Genomic DNA, 19628 nt, shown 5'->3' with positions numbered 1-19628 from the left:
ACGTTTTTATGTCGATTATGTCCGATAGGAGAAATACAACATTTTTTAATTGAAAGTAAATCAATGTGATATTTCATTTAATTATTCATTTCAAGCCAGAAAGGCATTAAATATGAAACTGCCAAGAGATATATTTACATTTGCAATAAAATTTTATCTGTAATTTAGCATACAACTTCTACATTATGTGAACAAGATGTAGATGTAGATAGATACATAATTGTGTATTTTCTTTGAAATAAAGTAACTTTATTTTGATACTTTAAGAATTCGATTAAGATTAAAAGCAAATACCGATTTACTTTTGATATTTTGAAACCATTGTATCTGATAAGTAAAATAATTTTACAACATTGTTAACGAATTAAGTCTTAAAGTATGGCTATATATATATATATATGTATAAGATTTGGTGCAAAATTATTTAAGATAAAAAAGGAACTGTGTATAGAACTTCACGTAATTATTTATTTAGACCCCTGGCGTCTCTCAAATTTCAAACGCAAGACATTGTCAGTTATCCTCGTCTCTCATCCTGATTATTTAAAACTCTGGCCAACATAAGCACACAAATCAATACCTAATATTCCACTAAGTTTAGGTATGCTTATATCTTTAAAAGGACATTGAAAAATCGCATATGCTAGAATATCTGTTGATTACACTGTATACGTATCTCTTCCTTATTTACAATCTCCTCTGTTAACGAAACTGTTTTGGATCGTTGTTAAGAAACTAACAAAAAGATTACGTGGATTGTGCGCGTATCGAGTTCCACTCTGCGTGCATATTGATTACTCTAATTGTTAGTTATGCGTAGCGCGTGCTGTGTCAAAAAAGAAAAAAGGAGAATAAAAAGATAGAGAAGGAAGAAAACATGAAATATAAGTTTGTTTCATTTAGTCACTGACTTTGCCTTTATCAGCATTGGAAAGAAACTATATATCATAAAAATAAAACGAACGAACAACAAAAGAACCGGTTTTATCGGCATTTTAGAAATAATCTGGATAAATTCAAATGCAAAACTGCTTTACGCGGCAATATGCATTTCTACTATCGTTACGAAAAATGAAATCCTTCCGATCCTACAGACATGTATCACTTAATTTAAGAATTGAAAGTTCGATCGAAATATGTATATCACGCTTTGTACAGAATAATAGAAAATTGTGTACATACATAATCATTTTCACTAATAATTATAATGTTATGTGCGAATATGTGTGTTTAATGAAATTATACATATCATCCGTGTGTATGCATAACACCGCACATGAATAATATTTCTTACTTTCTTTTACCAATAATACCAAATGATATTAACAAAGTTACTTTTGTCGAAATATCATTAACATTACGACGAAATGTTAGAAATCATATCTCATTAACTGAAACGCAATAGTCAGAGCTGATTTTCTATCATAACATTAATGAACGAACAATCATGGTAAGATGTTTAAACCGTTCAACACGATATTGTTTCGTGTCTATCGTAAATTCGACTTTTCGTCTCTTTTTGTGCAAAATGTCACGAGATTCGCGTTAATTTGATTTCGTTTCACTGTTCTCTTAAATGTACTTCATAGCGTCGAGAGATAATCTCGTCTCCTCTTGACAACACGTTTTAGCGGTGCTAAGTTGCCTGAATGAAGATATGCAGTCAAATATATATATATCGTAACGATTTCGTCTGATCCACTCATATAATGTTTACAATTATGTTTGATATTGCAACATTGGCGCAGCGAGGTTGGGATGATGAGCCGTATTCATTCTTAGAGCGGAAATACTCTTGTTGTACCACTCGTCCTCGGCTGACATGCCTGAAACGAAGTAATAAATCAGTGGATAAATCGATCCATCCCACAGCATTCTTATCTTTAGCCCCGAAACCAAAACAAAAAGGTAATTTTCGTCGAAACACGGATTTGATCGATAACGAGATTGAACGATAAAATCGTTTGCTTGTAAGAAATGGGAAATCGCCTTCTTTTTCTTTCCACAGTTTTTATATGTCACCAATGGCAATAATCGTTGCGATAATAATCGTCGCGAACGTAAGATAACGATATACGCGGAATATTATCTTTTTAATACGAAGAATTTATTGATCAGTTATAATAAGTTAAATACCCATTCGATTTAACGCGAAAAAGGAAGACTGACAATGAGATATCCATCTACCCTTTCCCATCGGAAACAGCTCGACGAACGAAAGTAAATTTCTTTTCTCTTAAGAAAGCAATCCGGTGAATCGATTTAATGACTTTTGCAGGAGGTTCGTCGTAATCGTTAATCGGCCGATTTGTTATCGCATTAAGACGTTAAATCGTTATAAGAGCCAGAGATATTCGTGGAAGACCTACGCTCTATACCGAGCGAAAACTCGAACACGAACACCGGCATAGACAGCCAATTCGCGAATAGTCTTGATTCGATTTTAAAGCGATATTCCATCTTGCGCCGGAAATGATGTAAGACGGCATTCGAGCGGAAATAGAGAGAACGTCTTGGACTGAACGAACGAACGAACGTTTGTACGGATGTCCGATTCCTGTCATTTCCGGTCCAACGTTTTACCAAGTCATTTAATAACTTTAGACCAACGCCTATGATAATTACGAAAAGAAAAAAGGAAAACAAGCAGATCTTTTCGTTTCTATAGAATCGAATCGATTCTAATATCTTTCAGCGTTTCCCTCTTTTATATTTCTGCAAATTCTACACTTTGTAATTGGACACGTAACAGCGATAAATCTATAGCATCGATGGTAATGTTACGACAGCAAATCAAATTTCGAATTAAACCAAATGCCGACAAATACATTTTCTGATTATACGAATTAATTCTACAACGATCATTGTTCGTATTTTGGGTGGAACGTGCAATGTTTGGATATAACGCCGGTTCGCTCAAGCTACGAAGCAAAATATTCCTAATTATAAATTAACTCGCGAGTTAATGAAATCGTAAATCGATTAACAGGCTATTATTCGAATAGTGCATAGTTGGAGATCACGTGAACTCACCCATCGCATCTTGTCTCATACCAGTAACTGCAGACATATTCGACGCTGAATGTGACATAGAAAACGGTTGTGTCATACTTGGATAGGACGTCGTACTCATCTACATGCAAACATAAATTCATATATAAATTAACTACTCGTTAGACAAGAAAAATACGACAGTATAATCTCGTCGTATCGTTTACAGGCGATTTATCGATTCCTCTTCGAAATAAATAAAATCAAACTTCGTTGTTCAAAAGATCGTAGTTTAAATCAACATACGGGACAAGAAATAGTGGAAACTTGTTATCGTGGAATGGTAGTTTGGATTAATATAGAGAAGAGGAATTACAGCTGGAAAGGATAACGGACGAAAAAAGATCGGAGCAAGTATCGGTAAATTTTATAGCGGTACGTCAAACATGACTTCGAAGATCGATTAAGAGGATCTCGAAGCTTTTTTATCGGCAAACCGATACGCTCGACGAATTATTGGCTTAATTAAACCGGTAGGCATTCGGTAATCCGTCCGACCCAACTAATCAGTCGAAATGCAATTTAGCTACATCGACCGATAGCGATGCGCCGGACGCACGCTCAGGTGCACTTCAATTTAATACCTCGGTTAAAATCATTAACGAGAAACGCATCGAATTCATTCGTAGGGATACGATACGTTGCTTGGTAGGCGTGACGCATCCATTGTCAGCGTTAACGATTTTCGTTTTTCTTTTTTTTTTTTTTTTTTTTTTTGATATACGTAAATACGATAAAAATATAATGAATTATACGGCGACTGAAACGTGACGATGGATTTACACACCTTGAAACGTTGCTCATATTTTATCACGTACGTATCGATACCTAATATCTCGGTTTTCGGCGTACGCGAACGTACGTACAAAACTATTTTGAGAAAATTGTCAACGGTAACGAAGGATTTCGATGAATGATCTGTACGAAGGGCGTCTCAGGTTCCTTTTCGCAAACCAATGTCAGCATAATAATTTTGTTCTAATCTCTTAACAGAGCGTCTGTGCTCTGTCGATCTTCGTGATTTCTTATTTTTAATCGTAGGATATTTTATGGCACTGTTTTGCGGAAAAAAGCCTGCAACACGTTGTACAAGATGTAAGAAGACAAAACCGTGGATCGTTGCGAGAGATCTGAAAAGAAACTACGGGTAAAAGAATATTTTAGAGACGAATGACTTGCCTGAGGGTAGCGGTTTATTCCATTTATGCTATTGTGAGGATGAGGATACGGTTGATAACCTCTGCTGGCACCTGGATAAATATTCCTCATCATGGCACCTTGGCAAGCAGGAATCGGAGTCAGGGCCTTCTGAAGTTGCTTCTCTTGCTTCCGATACTTCGCTCTTCTATTTTGAAACCAGACCTACCGGTGCGAAGAAAGTGCGATAGAATTTAGGAAAATTCTCCGGAGACCCAAGTAAAACGTAAAGTATTGTAATAATAACGTTTTTCTGATATTCGCGAAAAGTGCAACGGCGAGAGGCGAACGAGTTCGTTAGACGAGCCGACTCGAAGTTTCGAAAATATGTACGTTCGAACTCGCGTTCTCGAATCGAATCTACGAGAACGCGTTAATCAGACTGTAAACGAAGGGGCGGCGGGGACGGGGGCATTTCTCTTCTCCATCGTCGGTCGCTGAGCTATTCCCGCTTTTCTCGGACTCTCCCCGAGGTAGAGTAGTTTATCTATCGCCATTTTGCATCGGGCAATTTCCATTGTTTCGCGGGATTAGTAAACCCATATTGGGGGTTGCCTGAACCGCCACCAGCGACTCCCCGGCATGCACACCGAATCCCCGAACCTCCAACCGCCACCCTCGAACCCTCTATCGCTCTCTCGACCCTCCATCACGCCTACAACCCCCCTACCACCCCCTCCCCCTTCCACCCTATGGTCTCCTTCTTCGTTTCCCCTCTCTTCTCTTCTTCCGGGTTCTCGTGATTCCCTGCCAACCGACCCTTTTCCAAGCAACCCCCAGAAAGAGAAAAGCCTCTCCCCTGGTTGGGGTTGACTTGTTTCCACCCTCGTGGTGATGTTACCAGTGCCTCCTGATTGGCCAATGCCACGACTGTGACGTCACTCCAAGCTTCCTCATTGGCCAACATGTTTTATCGACATTTCTACTGTGCACCGTCTCTCCTCCTCTTCTCGCTGTCTCCCTCGTACACACTCGTATACACGCACGTAGACACACACACACACGTACACACGTACACACGTACACACGCACGCACACACACACAGGCATAGTCTCTCATTCTCGGTTTCTCTCTCGTTCTTGCACGCTATCGCACGGCGAAACGAGTGACACACGAGGGTGGCTCGATCAAGCCTGGTTTTCTCTACTTGTTCCGTATCTTTTTTCTTCCGTTATTTTTCTCTATTTCCTTCTGATTTGCCGCTCCCCGTATCGCGTCTCTTTTTGGTCCGTTTCTCTCTTCGCGTATTTCTTGTCTTTTTCTTTTTTTTTCTCTTTCCCCCTCTCTCTCTTTTTCTGTTTCTCGATGGAAGTACGATACGTAGTTTTCGAAGCGTAGCTCGCGAAACATCCGCGCCGATGATGTTCCGGTGTCCGTAAGAGGTGGGTCAAAGGGGCTGCAGAAGATACGCGAGAACGTACGACGATAGAATGGAAGGGAAAGAATTGCCCGGTGAAAAACCGTTGGGCAATTTGAATATCGTGGATTTTGTATCGTTGTGGGTGTGAATCGAGAGTACTGTTCGTAGAGATAAGGAGGAAGGAAAATTATAGTTGTCAGAACGAGGGAATTTACGACGAATGGGAGCCGAACGAAAGAAGTCGAATACGATGGTCATTTAGCTGTGCGAGAGTTTACGGAGTCCAATTTTGACTCGAAGTACTTCATCGATCGTTAAACGAAACAAACAGCATCGTGCTACGAAAATTACGCTGAAACGCGAGCCTGATATATTTTTATGTATATTTTTCCATACTGCGTTGATTGCATTTTTACGTGTACAAAATAAGAAATGAAACACGACTGTTCGAAACGAGACGTCGGACGTAGCGATGGAAAAATTAAACCGAGAAACCGTCGCTGCTCCAGTATCGACATCGTTTTCTTTCTCCTCCTATTATTAAAAAGACAGTCGACGAATTATTCGTAAAATGTCATTACCATCGTGCATTGGATCGATATAAATTCTTTTGTGAATTAAATCTGGAACACGATGTATCGGCTGTTAGGCAAAGAGATTGTATCGATAATTTCAAAAAGGGACGCGCCTGTATACGTACGTGTATATCTGGCTATACCTACATCATTTTAAACTGCACATACGGAAATCACGGAACAAGCGAAGCACCACGCATAACCAATTGCGACCCGCATTTGAATTCATGGCACATGAGCCGATTTGCACTTGCACAAAAGATACTAGCATCCCAAATAATTTGAATTTACGTGTCACCCTGAGTCATTAGTTTCGCATCGAAGTTGTCGTAGTTGTCGACGCAAGGAAGAGAAACTTTCGTTAAAAATAATAATGCCGTAACAAAGAATAATTTTACTTTGCGTTCCATCTATAACGATGTACGCGATTTTGACCAACTACGATCGTGTACTATTCAAATAATAGTCTGCCGGTCGATGATGCGACTTTATCGATTGCAGAGTTGGTTTATCGTAGTTTTAAATATCTCGTTTCGGCTTATACATTTATACGCACGAAATATATACGAATTTCCAGAATAACAAATTTGACTTTCTTGTTACTGCGAGTCTTCTATCGGTTTCGTGTTCTACCAATCTTTAATAGGACTTTGCGCGATGTACGTTTATACATTCGTAGACGATACGCATATGTATATTTCCAAGCCATAAATGTTATATATCCTACGAGAAGATGAAACAAAGAATAGCATTTTTTTTTTTTTTTTTTGGAAAATGCAGAATTTTACAGAATCCGTGCCGATAGTTTTATTCGTACTGTATACGTTTCTATCGAAATATTCTATCGAAACGTAGATTTTCGAAGCATTCTGTTCGAGAATACCGCGCGTCAAAAAGTACTGCGATTCGTTTATTCCTTTTTAAGGCCTTTATTTTTGATTATGGCGATGTACTACTCTATGATAGAGCTCCGATCTAAAAGTCAAAGTTCAAAGTATTCGAGTATGCATCGCTGCAAATTATATTACCCGGCAAATATAACGACATTTCACTTTTGCACACACACACACACACACACGCACGTTAATACGTGCTTGCGAATAGAACAGGCCTCGAATCCATAAAAATGGTGGCTCTAAACGTTATTAATACTGCAGGATGTATTTATCAAACGTATCGCCGAAAAGCGTTTGTGAATATCTTGAAAAAAAAAAAAAAAAAAGGAAACGATCGATAACGAAACCCGGTCGATCGTCCCCGTTGTTATTTCTCGCGTCATATTTGTAAAAATATCGGTTTGATCGAAAGGAAGAGGTAATTCGAAATGCTAAAAGCGCGAAACTGGATTATCTTGCTCCTGCTTCTTTAATACCTTCGCAGGTATCTTTTAATCGAGTCTCTTACGTGATAAATTGTATCACGATCGAAATATCTACCGAATCAATCGTTTTCCAACGCGAATAGCGTTTATACAAGAAACAACGAATTGCATCGATCGATGCGTTCAAAATTATACGAAGTACGAATTATACGATTTAAACAAACGTATCGCGAACTTTGTACAATCTCCACGTAAGCATCAACGAAAAATCTAATTACACCGGATTATGTATCCCCTGAAAACCATTCGACTTATCGCTGAAAGCTGATCCGCGAAAGGCATCGAATAAATCGGTTGAAAGAAAGGTAATTCGCGTATGTTTATCCATAGATAAATATACGGATGCGTTTAAGCGACTAGGTCTCGTAAACGCGGATCGCTCCTTTTATTTACAACTCCTCTGAAAGAGCTTTTTGCGAACATACTTGCGCGCGTCCCTTAAGGCGCGTACCCTACAAGAACTGGAAAGCTAAGAGTTGGTAATTCAATAACCGTGCTCTCCAATCCTCCCTTTCTCCGCCCAGCTATGTTCTGCCGTAGAGAAAGATAGCGCCAGAAGATGGGATAGCGAAAGTGCAGTTCTCTCTCCCTCAAGGGTAGAGAACAGCTCAAAATGTCTGCTACTTTGAGAACCACGACCAAGAAAACTATCCTTCTGTATACCTAAGAGAATACACTCCGTACTCTGATAGCTAACCCACGTATAGAGACAGAAAATGGATCCCGAGATAATGGATTACTCTCTGCAAGAAAATATACCTACTACTACTTTCTTCTTGCCTCATCGCCCACTTTTCTTCCCTCGTACCGGAACACGCGTACACCTACACTTTGTCGAACGAACGTTCGTCGATCGTAGGCTGCGTGTCTTCCATCTACCGATTTTTACATTTCTTCGTTGGATCATGTCGAAACTACGACGCGTCTCGATGAGTAGATCGCGGTTGTTTGCGATATATTTTTCTGCACGCTTCTGGACTAAAAAAGCGACGATAGAGATTTGTCTTATTCGTTAAATATTAGAACGAGAAGTTTACTTTGTTCTGTATATTTGTCGAGATTGAGATTTTTTTTTTTTTCAACAGGAACATTCGAAGCGTTTTTACAAATATAAAAGTATCTTAAAACGTGGGAGATGTAGAAATCATTGTTGGAGAGAGAAAGGGAGAATATTTCGCGAGCCGTGAAAGATTTGACAAGAAACCGTAAAGTAATAAATGTAAACGCGAGTTACATTCGAAGTGCAGCGATCTAAAAAAGTATATTCCGTCCGATGATAAAACGAGGAATGTACGTTGATAATTTTTTATTTCGCTCGTCAGTTTTTCTTATTTCCTCTCAGATAGGAAGTCAATTTTCTCGTAAAACGCCCACTAGGTAGGCTTCGATCGGAAGTCGAATCGAAGTAAAAAGGTCGAATGAAAACTTAGCTAACTTAATATTGGGTCTCGGATTCACCTTTCTTTTTCCTCGAGGTAATGGGATTTCTTGTGCGGTGATTCGAGAATTATTCTCTTACCACGATGCTATCCTTTTTCTTAACCGTTATCATTATACCGTATTACCATTATCAATAAAAAGACAGTTTCTTGGTAACGCGCGATTGGTCGACCAGGTATCGCATCTTAAAATCGCTCTCCTATGAAAAATAAGAGGATTAGTCGCGCGAAAGTGCATAAAATGCTCGTAACGCGTGTATAAAATATCTAAAATAAGGTGTACTCGTCGTAACGTATAACGCGTGACAGAAATCTCGGCGCAGTCTCTAGTCTCTTTTAATTATTTCCACGATAAATATCCCTAGTCTACTTATATAAACATAAATACGCGAATTCATCGTCCAAAGTAGATACCACGTATAAAAGGTCCAGCTGATTTTCTTTCGCCAGTATGAAAATTTCGATTAAATTGCAATCAGCTTTCTACGTTCTCGCGTGTTTCGCCTCGTTCCTCGTTAGGCAAAATTCTGCCGTTAGCATTTGGACAGAATAGCGAAGACGTGGAGAGTATCCATCGCGAAATAGCGGTTGAAAAGACAAGAGAAGAGAAGAGAAGAGAGAGAAGAGAAGAGGAGGGAAGAAAAGAGAAAAGAAGAGAAGAGAAAGATAGGGAGCCGAGCCATAGGGGGTTTGGTACCCTTCGTACGGTTTCCCTCTACTTTTCCTCATCTTCTTACTCCTCGTCTCGCAACGAAGGAAGAACCTCGGCAAGGCCGAGACGTTTCAGATCTATCTAGGGTGGAGAAAATTCAATTTAAAATGGCGGCTCAGATATAATGGCAGCCTCCGGTACAGCGCCACCCAACCACCCTTCCTTCCCAACTCATCTCAACTTTGCCACCGCCGTTCCCTACCTATTTCTCTTTCATCCAAGAGCACCCTGTTCGCGTGTCGCCATCTTCCAAAATACAAAATGCCGTAGCTACCACGGCAGCCTTCAAAGAATTCCGTAGCATCGAATATTTCAATGAAATAGAAACGCGCGTTCCCTGATAATTTTCAACTTCTTTTCCCAATTGTTTAACGAAGCGCGCAACCTTCTCCTTTTTCAATGGTTTAACAGCACGGTAGAACAAAGGCTCGTTCGAATTAATTCGACCAACCTGAAACTCGTTTATTTGTTTCATTGTTATTCGTTCGGCTGGAGATATTCTTCCTACGTTTTTACCGTCCCTTCTCGATCGAGCCACAGGACGACGAGTAATTTCGGACATGTCTTCGGAGTGTTCGAAACCGATGGTCTAATCGGTTCTAATGTACGCTCGAACGGTATTCGCAGCAATTTAAAATATCGTAGACGCTATAGACGAGAAATTCGTCGCTAGATATACGTACAGAACGTAACGTGTACTTTCATTCGACTGTGAAATTCGATTAGCGAACTTTTAATCCAAGTTGAAACTCCACTGTAAAGTTGTAATTTCTACCATTTAACTTTATGCTCTTATTTTCCTTAATCCCGAAAGAAATAGCGTATAACGGTTTATCGTGTTCTATCTGTTCCTAAAAATACCCGCGTATAATATTCGCGAAGGAACGATCGATGAATCGTGAATGTTATCTATAAATTTGCAGTAACGCGTTTAAACGGAAAAGAGGATTAAATTTAGGAGCAACCTTGTCGGTCGTTTTCGCTGAAAATATCAGATAGAAACGATAACGTACAGAGCACGATAGGTAGACTGTGTGGACGTTTATACTAATTCCTACGTTCACGAACACGAACGCGATTAACGAATCACACAGAGACTTTAACTTTTCTGTTTTTAACGCCATTCGATATCTGAAGAAGAAAAAAAACAAAACAAAAAAGATAAAAAAGATGATACTTGGTATAACGCAGTTAAAAAAACGAGGATAATCCGTCGAATCCGAAAGCATCGACGATTTGCTCATCGTGTTTTTCCATCCGTCGTCCCTATTTACGATCTGTTCGACGTTAACCGTCGCGAAGGGACGCCGGAAAAGCTGCGAGCGATTGAAAAAAACATCGAACGAAGAAATTAGTGGAAACGGTCGGTGCATCGACGTTTCAAAAGTTAATGACTAGAAACGTCGTTTGAAGACCGGCTTGGATACTTTTACATTTGAGGCCGGCAAATGAACGCGTTCGAAAGTCTCCGCCGCATCGGTGAAGCCACTTCCTGCCTGGTGGACACTTTGTGCATGGATTATAACCAACGAGTAAAAGCAAAGCAAACCGCGTTTTACTTGGCATCGCAGTTTAACAGGGTTAAGTCACCGCGGTTCCTGGGCTTTTAACTCAAACAACACCGTCCTGCATTATATATCAAAAGAGCGAAACGCACTGGCGACTGTTTTAATATGTACCGCTCCAGGATTCGGAGGGGCCAGCGGCGGCTCTGCACCAGCTAACGCGAATCCTTTGGCCAGATACAGTCGCCAGAGTCCTCTCCATCCTGTCCATTCTTTAACGTTGTCAAAAACCGCACTACTACCCTCGAATCTGTCGCGTTTCATCTTCCAGCTAACGCGTTCGCTCGTATCGAATGTTTACCCTTCCTTATTTCGCAACTTGTCGATTAAACGTAGATCGTTAGCGTTCCTCGATTAAGCGATTAAGTACGTTCGCGTGGATACGTCGGTTGATATTTTATATATCCACTATTTCCATACAGTCGATATATTTGTTCTTTTTTGGTGAAATCTTATAATAGTTTTGTTCCAGTGAAAAGTTCGTGTACGATGGCATTTCGAGAGAACTAGAAAAAAGAACGTATATGTAGAGAGATGTGGTTTAGAGTATCGTTGGCAGAAAGAATCGGAGATAACAGTTTCATTTACCAGCGCGACAATGCTTCGCACGAAACAGTGGGTGAATCAAAAAGATTTTAACATGGCCAGCTTGTTCCCCGGATTCGAATCCCATAGAAAATCTTCGGGGAAAATTTGGGAGAAAAGTTGTTGTATCAATAGCGGCCGATATAATCGCATTAGTGAATTATCAAAGGTGGTAAACGAACCGTAGACGTCTATCGGTAAAGAAACGTTAGAAAATCCGATTTTGTCAACACCGAGTTGCATTTTTGATGTAATTTGAAAAAAATGGCAATTGTACGAACTATTAATATGGATACAGCGAAGAAATTATCGTCGGTTTTTATCTTATTTATCGAAAAAGCGCGTGGCTCTATAGAAATCTCGCATTTTTGTTTTCTGTTCAATTATATTTCTACGTGTTTTTTAAATCAACGTTACTCCTATCGCTACGATCCATGTACATGTACGTTTCTTTCCTGGTTACCCCAAAATGGTTACGAAGCTCGTTAGAACGAAATAATTATACAATTTTACCAAAAAGTGGCTTTATGGAAATTTCGGTCACTGAATTACGAAATACAGTGTCACGCGAAAGCACGGTGCTCCGAATAACTCAACTATAAACTGAAACATATTTTCTGCGTTACTTTCTCGATATTTTCAAAAAATCGTTGACCATACTTGGATATGTTGACTGCGATACGAGAGGCGCAGAGCTGGGGAATAGTCGCGGTACAAACAGTCAATGAATGATTCTAAAACAAAGAGGGCGAAGAAATAAGAAAAGGATTTGGTATAACGTTTTTTCACCCCAGGCTGTGTTTTCGAAAAAATCGACTTTGAAGATTTCACAAAGTATACTTCGATCTGGCTAATTTCGAGCAGTTTGAACTAACTAACGTTTGAAAACAAGTAAAAAATGTGGAATACAATTTTACCATACGATGCTTCGCTTTCGAGAAAAATAAATTTGAAGCTGTATTATGCGCTAAATATTTCGAAATTTCGTTGACATCGCATCAGTCTCCGATCCTTTTTTTCTCTATCCATTTAGTATTCGGAATAGAGGTGCTTGCTACGTGTTATCTCTAAGATAAAAATATCAAAACACTGGAAAAGTTGGTCGTTTCGAGTCGTCTTTTTCTCATCTTCGTTTCGAACAAAATTTACCCTAGTCTGGAATAAGCAACGAACCTAACTTTCGTCGATATCGATAATCCCGTATCTGCTATTTCCCTATTTTACAGTGGATATCAGAAAGTTTGTCCGAAACGCCTCCGTTTCCACTGATTGACTCTGCAACCCCCCGAAAGACTCGAGGGTATCTTGGATCGACATTTGCGCGCGTAATTTCATTTTGCCACCCTACATGCGTCTTTGATTCGATTATTGCGTGACTCATGGCCAAAAAGATGGACGCACAGAAAATATATATACGAATATATGTAACGTTTCGCGAGAAACAGCACGTCGAATTTGTTCGAAGACCATCGGAAGCTAAATGGGGAGAAAATTTCGTGGGATACATCGTCGAATTTTATTATCGAGGAACAAATTTTCGAAAGAAACGTGCGTCGCTAGAAGATGCAATTCGCTTGATTAACCTTCGAGTTTCCAATTTTTTTTTCTTTTTTTTCTTTTGTTAATTTCTATCGATAAAATAAATTCTCGAAATGGCAATTGTAGGCGTTCGTGGGAATTAGCTGTGAAAATGATTTTACGCTAGTAGCTCATTGGTTTTTACAAAAACGCTACGAAATATTCGAGTCGATTTCACAAGGCTGATCTTCTTCCAATTTCAGATCAATCGTTCGAAAAATTCGATGCTTAGGAGAAAGTGAATCGAGCAGTTTCTTATGTTTTCTGTTTCTTCTTCGTTACAAAGCTACGATACTCACCTGAATTCTAGCCTCGTTCAATTTCGTGGACCTCGCCAATTCCTCTCTGCAGTATATGTCTGGATAATGAGATTTTGCGAATGCCGATTCCAATTCTGCCAGCTGCTCCTGCGAAACAATTGGAAGGCCGTAGTGAAGCCGATCTGAACTACCGGCAGGAAATTTGAACGCTACACGAAAGATCTCGGGGATCGAGGTAATCGAAATTTCGTTATCGAAATATGTGTAACGAGTTTATCCGTAAATAATCCAGCTACCGAGAATCGTAACAATGGGTGCAGACAGTCGCGAAAAACGATGCAACGAACGAATCGATTCTTTTCAATTAGGGGAAACCTTAAGTAGAAAATCGTATCAGGCCTGGGCATTGTTTCGAGAAAATATTTCGAAAATGATTACGTGTTTAAACGATATGTCATCCGATTTGGCTCGGATCTGAACTAAAATTTTGTCAAATTTATTTTAATATTACTGCTAAATCTATTATCACGATCAAAATCACATAACAAACAAACATAGTAGTAAATAGGGAATAATTTATTCCGTAATGTGACAAATAAATTATTTAATTTCAAACGAATTAATTAGATTTTCCGTGTGTAAAATATCGCGTGTAATACTAACGCCGCTTTAAAAATTAATTATTCTTCAAACGACTTTAACAAATAATTTTTAAATATGTAATATTATTTGAAAATATCTCCGATTTTATTTTAGATGTTATTTTAAAATAATCATGCGTCTGTCTATTCGGGTATTTCGAACAACCAACTGAACGATCATTGAAATGATACGTGGCATGATACTGGAAATTACTTTGATTAAAAAGTATATCGATATGTTGAAGAAACTGCGCACAGGTAAATATCTTAGTTGAGAAAACGACGCTTCGTACGCACGCGATAGCAACGGTAATTAATTAGGAACTTTTGTACGTGAGAAAAGATTGGAAGCTAAGAAAATTCATACGTTTTTCTCTTATGCGCGTGGACGTCAAGTTAATGCAAAGTTAAGAGCAAACCTGCGTAAAAGTGGTCCTGTGCCGTCGTCGAGCGGGTGTTGGACAACTGGCGGTGGTAGGTGTATGGCCGATGTGAGGACTCGAAGCACAAGGGTCGGGTTTTAACTTTTTAAAAGCTCCTTCCGCGCCTGAAATTGGAAAAATCAATTAAATTAGTTTTCATTTAGTCGACCTATCGAAATTCATTTCCGAAAATTGAACCGTTCGAAGACAAAGACTTGCTCCAACAACGGAACGATAGTCCCATAAATCCCAGTTAATAAAAATACCAATTTTGTTATTGCATCTTAGCTCTCGTAAAAATCAACTTTATCGTGTCGTAATATTTCGTTGCGTAGCTGTCGCGACGATAGACAACGAAATAAAACCTTTTTATTCCCAACTTTCTGCCAAATTATATCCCGTGAAAAAGGAGAAAACTATCGGAATATTTTCGATAATGTACGTCGTAACCATCGATAGCTAAGGAACCGGGTGCGAATCGAGAGAACGATTGACACGAGGTTACAGTCTCGATGTAGAAGTCTGCGTTCGTCTTGGTTGTTTCACGGTATCGGCTTTATGAACGAACATACGAACGTACGGTCGGGGTAACGGTGGCGAGCGAAGTCCCTCGCACTATGCTAACTTGGTTAGGGCGTTAATGACCTAATCATGTTACATGCTGATTCAATGTTCAAGGATGAATGCTGTCCACTTTACATACCTTGCCCCGTTACCCGGTGAACAGTGAAACTCGGTCAAGTTCAGCCAGAAGACGAGGCAAATCTGCGCGTTATGATCCGTTTCTTAGCGAAACCACTAACACGATGGCAACGCCTATTTCATATACTTATTTGTTGTAAATTGACAGAGAATACTTGGTACGGATTTTCATCGTTGTACGTTTCGCGAAACTTTACGACTGGTACAACGATACTGGTTAGAAAGGCTCGGCGATCGAGGTAAGAAGAAAGAAAAGCCGAGAGTTGAAACGACGACCTTTGGCGATTATGGAAGGACGCGTAACGATGACTCGTTTATGGCAACAACAGGTGTCGCGATTACATCAATTTTATTGCCATTAACGATGCTAACCGTGGCAACAAATTTTCGATCGAGTTCGACAGAAGCAGTAGACCAAGGAAAAATACTAAAGTTCTCGTGTGTGCGAGATGTAAGATGTTACAGCATAAATGTAAAAAATGTATAATATGTCGAAAGAAGTTGTTGAAATAACAACAAATAACGAAACATGCTCGATATCGATTTGAAATTCCTTTGGACGTCGCGTCTTGAATATAAAGCGAAAAATATGACCGAAAACCTTACATTTACGTTCTTATATTCACTTTTTCTTCCAAGGAAATAATTTAATTCGTTTATTGTTGAAAATCGAACCCTCGTTTATTTTCCATTTTCTAAAGTAAATGGCTACCTTAATCGCGGATCAAAGTAATTGGAAAAGGAAGAACCATCGTAGTTACGGTAGCTCTACGACTATTATCCGCCCTGAATACTATATTCGAAATAATTACCAGCGATTTTAACAAGGCGAACGAGGTGACAAATGACACGATCTATGGGATTATTAACAAGGCAGATCCCTGCAGCTTTCGCAGCTGTCTTCCATCGGCATCTGCCACCAAGTTCCAGTTAACGCGAAAAGCTATGCCGTCGCTGGCAACTTTTTCGATCGATTCTCCCTCCAATTACAAATCTCTGTCCCTCGATGCTACGGAATTTTTACAACTCTCGGATTTCATTTTTACGAACGTATTAACGAATGTGACGAAAGGAAATATACCAAACGAATTTCAACGTATCTCAAAAAAAACGAGAAAAACGTTAGTTACGACGTTTCAACTGAAAGGGAGAATTTATGTGTTTTAACACGTTCCGATACTTATACAACGATCGCGTTAAATGCGTTTGCTATATAAAATGTCTAGTAAATAGCAGAGAAACTCTATCGTCCGTATGGGAAGCTGACTTTCGGTAAGTTCGTTCAGGTAGTAATATTAAATCGTCTTTTTTGAAAACAGAAACGGAAACCGTCGTTTGTAGTAGAGAAATTTCGCGGGTTCGCGTATTAAAAGGGGCTAGGGAATCGCGCGAAAGACCATCGCTTGAGTACTTTTAATGCCGCGGAGGACGCAGAGGGTTAACGACATTAATTTTTCCCTCCCCGTTTCTCTCTCTTTCTCCGCTTCCCTTCTTCCATCTTTCTTTTTCCTCCCTTCTTTCGCTTAGCTGAACGTTGCAGAGTTTTCATTTGCATTAGAATACTACGGCGGTTTCATCTCGTTCCTGAAAAGTCTGACCTTCAAGGGAAAAAACAAAACGCTGGACGTTCTCCACTTAAATTGGACCCATCGCGCGAAAGTCATTACCGAATAATAAGATCCGCAGAAACGTAATAAAATTTTACCGTGCGACCTGTTGAACCTCCTATCTTATTTGTAATATTTACAGACGCATCCGATCGCACGCACGGTTCGTTAGAGAATTCTACGTTCCACGAACATCATCCAAAATGTGATGCCAGTTTCCAAGCAACAACGATGCGAATGCATCTTGAAAAGTTCTCTTTATTTGTGACTTTGGTATATATGCCAAGTTATTTTTCAATTTTTGTATACCTTCGTCATAGACCTCCGCCGTCACAGTTCACGCAACCATCGCCCTGCGCAATCCTCTGAATCGTCGTTTCTTCTGAAGCGTCATAAAGGCAAAAACTTTTCAAGTTTTGCAAGAAAGATGGTAATCTGGCTCGTTGGACGCGTCTATCGTTTGCGATAAAGTCGCAAACACGTTCTCGCGTTCCACCGTAACGAGAGACGGACGACACCAACGCTTACGATCGCATACAGTTTCTCTACCCTTATTGAATTCCCGCACCCATCGTCTTACCAATGATTCATCCATAACTTTATTACCGTAAACTGGCGTAATTCGGTGGCGAATTCCAATTTGAAAGAATGTCTTCGGCATTCGAAAAGCGTAAGAGCGTCATCGGCGGGATTTTCAATTCGCGTCGGCGTTTTAAACGCGCGACGATACTGATTATTTAAACGGAAAATTTGTCATGACTCGCGTCGATGTACGAACGAATTCCATACGTAGAACGGTCGTATTTTCATAGTATGAAAATTTTCGCTTTCCGCAGAATCGTCATTCGAGTCTAATTGATTTGATCTTCGGAGTCCTCGGAAAGAGATCGGTTGCAAATTATGCACGTTGCATGTGTGTTTTAACTATCCGTTAAAAACGAAACTAGAAACGACCAGTTTGTCGCAAAATCTTCTACTCCGCGATGGAAAAACGTTAAACTCGTTAATGATAGCCAACAGCTGGACTACATTGAATTCTGGCACTAAGTACAAGTTACTGTCAATATATAGCAAGAGGGAGGAAGACAGAGTTCTGTTCAGCATTTCGCTTCGATGACAAGACTCGACACGCGTCTACATCCAACGATTCGAGTGAACCCCATTAGCACACCCTTGGTGCTAAGCTCTCTGAAACCCCACGAGCACATAATAATAGCCTATAGAACAGGTACCACCATATGGTCTAGTCCTGCACCCCATTGTCAACACTATAACCGATCTTATCGTCGACGTACGTGTGTACTCGAGGCTCAACAAGCGGAAAATTCATCTATATCGAGATGACACGTTGCCCATTTTTACCTCCAAATCATCCTCAACGTTTGTATCTCTTTCGTTCGTGATTAGAGGAAACAGACTAACGCGCGATCGTTCTAAGATAACGTCAAACCAAATAGGATCCTGGTATACGCTATCGTTTGTATAAGTATCCGGATACTTTAGCCGATTTGTAGTAACAGCAAATGGATGCTGGTAAGATACATAAATTGATAAGAAACTAGTGGCTAAATATTTATCATCCTTCTATAGAAGATTAAACATTTATCCTCGTTGCGTATAAAATTCATCGATGTATCTATCGTTTTCCATAGAAATTTTTATTAAACCCTCTTCTCCTAACATAAGCAAGTGCGCGAATACTTAGCGTTTTCTAAGCATCGGTGTGTATCGCTTGGAAGATCGTTCTCCAAATATTTTACTTAAACGTCCGAGTCGGTCGTGAAACGAGTGAGCGACTCGAAACGTACAGAATTGAAAGACGAATGAATTCAGAGCGATACTCACCAACGGAAGAAGTAGCCCCGACGCTGCTCCTTCCAGGCGTCGCGGCTGGTGTCGGCGGGCTTGCTTCGAGACCCTGGTGAACCCCGTAAAGGCTGAAATCTTGCTCGTTCGAGCTCGTGCTGCTACACTTTCTCTTCTCTTGATTGTGATTCAAGTGGAAGCTCTCGTTCTCGACGAGTCCAACGCCGAGCAAACCGAGATTCGGCCTCAGTTCGTCCATCAGCTTGTTTTGACCGCAGTTCGCAGCTGCCGCCGCGGAAAAGTTCAACTGCCTGCTAAAGATCGCAGGGAAGATGTTGAACTGCTGATGATCGAGGCTGAGGGCGGTCGTCGGGAGCGATGAACCGCCACCGCCGCCGCCGCCGACGGAGGTGCCCCCGACGGAACCGACGCCGCCTGCACCGGGACCCCCGGTACCTCCAGACAGGTCGTTAGCCAGGGTGATGCCGGGTTGACCTTGTTGAGGTCTCTCGTACCAAGTGCTCCTGTTGTTCTTTCACAACCTACCAAGACATTCTCTGTCGTTCCCCTTCTAGAGGCGGAACCACGATCGATTTTTTCCGATCTTTCGCACTCTTCTCTTCTCTGTTTCCACGAAATCCGAAATTTGTCCAATTCCTCGATCCCTTCCAGGGGTCGATCCTGTTATCTAAATGTCCTAGCACAGGCTCGTCGTGCGCGTATCTTACTCGTCGACTCCTTCGACG

General features: G+C 40.3%; 1 protein-coding gene across 1 annotated transcript; it reads right to left on the bottom strand.

The window, feature by feature from the left end:
* Window positions 1–1719: 1719 nt before the first annotated feature.
* Window positions 1720–19417, bottom strand: LOC117216329 (homeobox protein prophet of Pit-1-like). The gene is made up of 6 exons (XM_033462960.1): window positions 18922–19417; window positions 14765–14892; window positions 13744–13851; window positions 4231–4413; window positions 3034–3133; window positions 1720–1826 (listed from the first exon to the last, which is right to left on the bottom strand). The coding sequence occupies exons 1-6, from the start codon at window positions 19139–19141 to the stop codon at window positions 1720–1722; spliced, it is 846 nt and encodes a 281-aa protein (XP_033318851.1). The 5' UTR covers window positions 19142–19417.
* Window positions 19418–19628: the final 211 nt, after the last annotated feature.

This window comes from Bombus bifarius, unplaced genomic scaffold (assembly GCF_011952205.1).
Source record: "Bombus bifarius isolate JDL3187 unplaced genomic scaffold, Bbif_JDL3187 scf7180000010271, whole genome shotgun sequence".
NCBI classification, from domain to species: domain Eukaryota; kingdom Metazoa; phylum Arthropoda; class Insecta; order Hymenoptera; family Apidae; genus Bombus; species Bombus bifarius.
This window is presented reverse-complemented; position numbering and strand designations above follow the sequence as displayed.